The following is a 6,141-nucleotide window of genomic DNA, read 5'->3' as shown; positions in this document are numbered from 1 at the left end:
AACGAAATACTTGAGAATAATTTCCATCTGATTGTAAAAATACTTATCACACAAAGTAGGAGCGCTTGTACACACTATACCCACATCCAATATTGCACACAACCTAGAACATGTCAGTGTGTTTATCAAGCTACTGACTTTTCGTAAGTTATTGATGAATAAAACTTAATCTTTCTGACAGATGAAATTTAGCCATTCAGTCGCAATTTCACTCAACACCTGCATAAACTGTGCAAACAGGTTTATAAAAACTAGTTTCTGACATGCTAAGATTTGTGATGAAGACAAATTTTGCTAGTTTGGCCAAATGGAACCTTCTAGGAGAGAATGACTTAGTTACATTTACATCAATCGATCCGACTGCTGTCCCCGATGCATTGAAGATTCGCGTTCCGGAACTTGGACCTACAGACATCATGAAGAGTTCATTCGAGTTTTACCCGTGGTGTAAAATATTACGGCTACAAGAACAGAGACAAATAAGGATAACTTAATAGCCTATGTCACGTGACAAGATTGACGATTATTTAACTTTACCATCATAAGTGTAAAGATTCGTTTTTAAGTTTCTGGAAGGCAAACAATCGTCAGGAGCTACCGAACTACTCACTTCATTGGTCTGAATTCTCAATCCATTGAATAAAGACAGCACTGGCCCAGGATCACTCCTATCTTCTTTAATATCGTCTGCGTGAATGCCTTCGAATATTTCTCGTGTCGTATTATGTATATTTAATTTGTGTTGTTTGTTGTCTTTTTCAATGATTATATGTTATGTTTATCTGTAATTTGTAATTGACCTTAGTCGAAAATCAAGTTAATGGTCTACCTGACCAGTGATATTAATTTTGTAAACAACATAACTAATATTTCTGCATTATCATAAGTTAAATATTCAGATCATTATTAATTGTAAACATGTTTACTTCAGTCTGAGTTCAAGATACCTCTTGATTCTGACCTTAGAACGTTCCAGAAAATAAATATTCCATTATGTTGACAGTTTTTCAGAAAATGGTAATTGTGACCTAGGTCAAGTTGATATTTATATATAGTTGTTTACGTAGGGAGTATTCACTCATGCTTTAACATTCAAATCGGAATTGGTCTTATTGCTGTGTTCAGATTTTAATTTAGGTAGGTTTATTTATTTAAATTCTCTAGAAATAGTGTTTATTAATAGTTCTTCGACTAAAACATTAATTTGGAATTATAGTATTTTCAGTCAATGACACTATCGGATTATATTATTGTGATACATCAAAAGACTTAGCACATTGCCAAATTTCAGGCCATTGGCACATTAGCACGTTCGAGACTACAGGCACATCAACACATTTCAATATTAGAATTTTTTTGGAACACCACATGAATTCAATTAAAATTCTATACATTGGACTTGTGATAATAATTTTAGGACTATTTGAGATTTAATTCACAATACTATAAGTTTTTTTTATATAATTATCTTCACGTTTTATTCTAGGGAAATGAAATATTTGTTGAATTTGACAAAACTGATTGGTTTTCTCAGTTGTCTGTTAGTATAAGACCATAGAATCGTAACTGTATGAGGCTTCTGGTTTTACTGGAATGGTATGATTGTTCGTAACAGTAGATAAATCGTACTGTATTTGTCTGTCTGTCTGTCTGTCTGTCAGATCTCTCTCTCTCTCTCTCTCTCTCTCTCTCTCTCTTAGTGGGGCTCCGAGTTACCGAGTGGTCTAAAGCGCTCACCGTTAAGGATCACTGCCATCTCCCCTGTCTGCGTGGGTTCGAGTCTCAGGCTCGGCTAATGTGGGTATGTGAGAAAGCTTGCCACTAGCTTCTCGTGGGTCGATGATACTTCCCGGGGATATCCAGGGTTCTTCCTCCACCAGTTATACTGGCCGCCATGTATAGCATATCTTCTCCTGAAAACGGCGTTAAATCCTACAACAACAACAACAACTGTCTCATATACTCCAGCAATTTCAATCTGTGAAGACGGAAGAGCCATTATTATTACAAATGGTTCAGAGTTTACTTCTTCATTACTGATAATATCTATCGCAAAACAGGATACACTTTTGACAGCATACTAAATCTATGTGATTATTACCACCCCTTTTATTGCTTTCACCGTAAATCGACTAATTCTATTTTTAAAATGTAACATTTTCATGCACAGGTGTTCATTTAAGTCTTGGTGGTTTTGCAAGCGTACTTTTTTATAAGTGTATAACGTTTGTATATGCGTTAGGCTTGACACCATTTTAGTCATTTTGTTCACCATCTTATTCCGTTTGATAGGGTTAGAGTTACTGCATATTTATTGGTCTATATTTTTTAAATAATCAAACAGGCGGCTGAAGTGATGAGAAATTTTGCTGTACAATAAAATTCGTATTATTAATATTCAAAAGAGAAGAAGCATTTTGTATTTGCATCATGCAAATATGGATTTTCACATTTCTAAATATACTGAGCAACAAAAGAAATTCAAATTTCTGATAATTATTTAACTGACCACAAAAAGTACAATGAAAATTGTAATTATTATCTGCGTGAATCCCGTCAGTGTTTCACGCCGTGAAACTATACAACTCAACCGCCTTAAGCAGGGAACTATTTATACTACTCCACATTAGGCTAGTCAAATCATGATTTTAAGCCACATTTCCCCTGTATCCCTACACCATATTTACCGCCAAAGCAACAATAAAAGGCGCCCGCCAACGAAGAAAAAGTCCTTCTCGTTTATTCCTTTGTATAATTTACCAGTCCCCACTCGTAAATACTGCAGCTGGAGTCACACGATCAATCCACAAAGTCAGGTTTTAATAGGGCCTACTGAGTGACAGGGACACTCATACGGCACTCATTCACTAAAAGTATACAATGGCGTTCTAAGCCTCACTAACCACTTCACTCCGTGACGTTTTCTCCCAGTAATTAGTTAATTGTTCGTCTGAGTACAATCTCCCCAGCACCGATCTCCCATAATCAAACAAGTAATCACAAAAATCTATTAAATCCTTAAAGATGAGTCGTATAAACAAATGCGCATACTCCAAATTTATTACAGCATAAATATAAAAGGTGATTGATATAATTTTGATTGTATGTTTCTAAAACAAATACATCACATACATTAAACGGATTATACTCTAAGCAATGCCCAGACCCTAACAAAGATTTTAGGACAATGAATTCGTTCGCAAATGCCATTTTACAGTTTTAATCTTTTAATATTCAAACAAGTAATTTCCATACTATTCAATGCCCACAAGGATTGGTTTGCGCATGCGTGGATCGAGTAAAAGACATGTAAAATCACAGCAGGGAAAATCTAGCCGATTTCACATTCTGATCAGTACGGTCTCTGATTTCAGGGGTGATTTTTGTTCCCACAGAGATTGTTCTTCCACATTAGTGGATCCACTAAATTATTGAAGTAATCATATCACAGGAGATCAAATCGAGCAGATTTCACGTTCTGACCAGTACGGTCTCTGACTTTAGCTGTGATTTCTGTTCCTCCAAACTGTACCTGTATAAAGACTGATCTGTTGACACCCTCCCTGGAATAGGGCACGTCCATATACAGTGTTCCTATATGCGTGCAACTTTCGTCGGTGACAAAGCGTGGGAATTTCTGGGTAGACTTGTAGAATGGGAAAGCGATTCTTTCTTGACTCTTGTAGGTCACGAACGTTTCAATCTCCTCGCTGCAGTGTCCTACGTCTACCTCTTGCCCAACCTCCACAAGCTTCTTGAAAATATCGGAGCAATAAGGACCATCATCAGTGTCTATCCTTTTATCTGGAGGATGAATCATCGGGTCGTATTCCTCAGACCAATCGAAGCCATAAGTGAATTTGCATATACGGCTTTTAATGACGGATGGATCCCTTCCATACAGTATGGCTCCTCTAAGTACGGCAGTGACGGCATCTTCTGGTACAGTGATAGTATGATTTGGGAACTCTTTTTTTATGGCATTCTTTACTAAGGAACACTCCGAAAACCCACCAACTAACAAGAGCCTCTTTAAATTTGGGACTTTCCCAAGTATCTTCTTTATATGATCTAGAATGTCATTGATGCATTCCCCAAAGAATGACTCCCTGAATTGTGCTGCACTCATTGTCAGTTTCCCCCTTCTGTAAGAAACACTTGCATCTACAGGAAAGGGCATGGACATTATGGATTGTTCCAAGTGGCATCCCTCTTTCTTTCGATGAAGATCAAGAAGAGACACGGGCATGGGAATGTTGAATTGATCTTCAGGAGGTACATACTTCTTTTGCTCGAAATCGCGGGTAAACTTGAAAAAGTCATCCATGCATGTCTCTCTAAATTCTTTCCATACCTTAGCACCAAATATTTTCACCATGAATGAACTGAAAGCCTCGTTTACCTTGGTAGCACCCCAGTCTCCACCGCTTGCCTGATACAACTCTTTTAGAGCCCCTGTGCTTGTTGTTTCATGAACAGTCACGTCTATTGTCCCACCACCCATGTCGATAACCATGTACTTCGTTCCACTCTCCATAGGAAGAAAATTTGCACCGGTTCCAGGGTCACCGGTCGACCTCCGAATTGCAATTTCACGACAAAATACTGATGCACATTCTGGCTCAAGAGCAAGTCTCAAATGAGATGGTTCTATTCCAGCTTTCTCTGCAGCCTCCCTTGTAAACTGTTTAGATTTGTCACTCCATATCGCGGGCACTGTTAAGACCCAGTAGAAATCCATTTCCCGTAATTCTGTTCTTTTTTCATGGGCTTGATGTATCGCATCGTTCTTCAGAAATTTGATACTCATTGCAAACACATCCAGAGCGGGCATTCTCTTTGTGCCACTCACATCGATCAGTTCGATATTTCGATCAAGGTTTTTCTCCTGATAAAGCAGCATCTTAAAATTTTGGAAAAAGTACCAACCTTGATGTTCTTCCTTGTCTGCAAGCGATGCAAACTTATTTTCAGCGTCGTATCCAAACGAATCAAACTCCTTATTGGGTTTGCACAAAACGCAAGTGGGTGTTTTACCAGTTGTATGTGCGGATGATCTCCACTGCCTTGCCTGTACATCGTTAATACTCTTTTGTAAGTATAGGTCAAGGAATGATAATGCATACCCTGAAAAGGATGTCCCAATATCAATTGCCACAACAACTAAGGCCGTCGACCAGGAATCTTCATGACTCTGATCCATGGTTGCATTAATGGATACAAGAATGTTAGTCCATGAATGTAGCGGGCCGGAATACTTTGTTGTATGATGAAAGTCATTACTTTTTAAAAATATTAGGTGATGTTCCTTTCGCTAGCATGGCTGATACTGTTTGGTGCAACTTTCGATTTCGATTATACGATTGACACTAAGATCTTGAAAACAAAAATACATTATTTACATTTGAAGCTGACGAGGGTTATTGTAGACAACTCATTTGTTCTTAAAAGACCTTGTTAATTTTGACTTTACCTCAGGAAATATTACGAGTAATTCTTGAATTTAGTTGGTTTTGTCCTTCTTTCTTAATACACTTCCTTCTTGCTGCAGACAACATACGTCATGAATATATGCTATAATACACGTGAAGGTATGACGTAGTACGCACAGGATTGCATACAATATCGTGTTTCAACTGGTAAACGTGATAAAGCCGACTGCTTGAGTTGATTGTTTGCAGATGTTTGATCTAGTTTGATATGATCGAGTGAACACTAATACCTGCACAGGCGTATATTCTACCTAATATATGTTGACCTGGCCCATTTGTGAGGGAGATATATATTTAACGATTGCATCCCATATTTTAAACAGGTGCGTAATTGTGGGTAATCTTGTAATGCTTTATTCAAGAAATTAGATTAAGGTGGAGAATATTCTACATAGAGAATATTCTACATAGAGCGCAATTCTATAATGTTATTTCTATTACAAAGAAATTGCTCTTCCTCATTATTTATCATTGTATGGGAATGTAGACACTGTATGTCTGAATGTAGACAATGTAGAGTACTTTCAAAGTCATTCAAATTACGTACATTAAATTTAATTTTGGAATGTAATCCGCCATCCCATATCAATGAGATGATTTGCCCTTATTCTACGATATTGTAGGTACATGAAAGTGTGTGTGTGTGTGT

The 6,141-nt window shown here is 37.4% G+C and overlaps 1 protein-coding gene across 1 annotated transcript; it reads right to left on the bottom strand.

The window, feature by feature from the left end:
* Nucleotides 1–3,042: 3,042 nt before the first annotated feature.
* On the bottom strand, nt 3,043–5,707 carry LOC149785993 (heat shock 70 kDa protein 12B-like). The gene has a single exon (XM_089976267.1). It carries the CDS (start codon nt 5,201–5,203, stop codon nt 3,446–3,448), a length of 1,758 nt encoding a protein of 585 aa, XP_089832393.1. The 5' UTR covers nt 5,204–5,707; the 3' UTR covers nt 3,043–3,445.
* Nucleotides 5,708–6,141: the final 434 nt, after the last annotated feature.

This window comes from Sinohyriopsis cumingii, chromosome 12 (genome assembly GCF_028554795.1).
Source record: "Sinohyriopsis cumingii isolate HCF-2022 chromosome 12, ASM2855479v2, whole genome shotgun sequence".
NCBI classification, from domain to species: Eukaryota; Metazoa; Mollusca; class Bivalvia; order Unionida; family Unionidae; genus Sinohyriopsis; species Sinohyriopsis cumingii.
Note: the sequence above shows the minus strand (reverse complement) of the source record. Positions and strands in the feature narration are given on the sequence as shown.

What these genes read in the sequence shown, in the direction of transcription:
- LOC149785993 (XM_089976267.1), bottom strand. Translation starts at nt 5,203, where the DNA reads ATGGATCAGAGTCATGAAGATTCCTGGTCGACGGCCTTAGTTGTTGTG.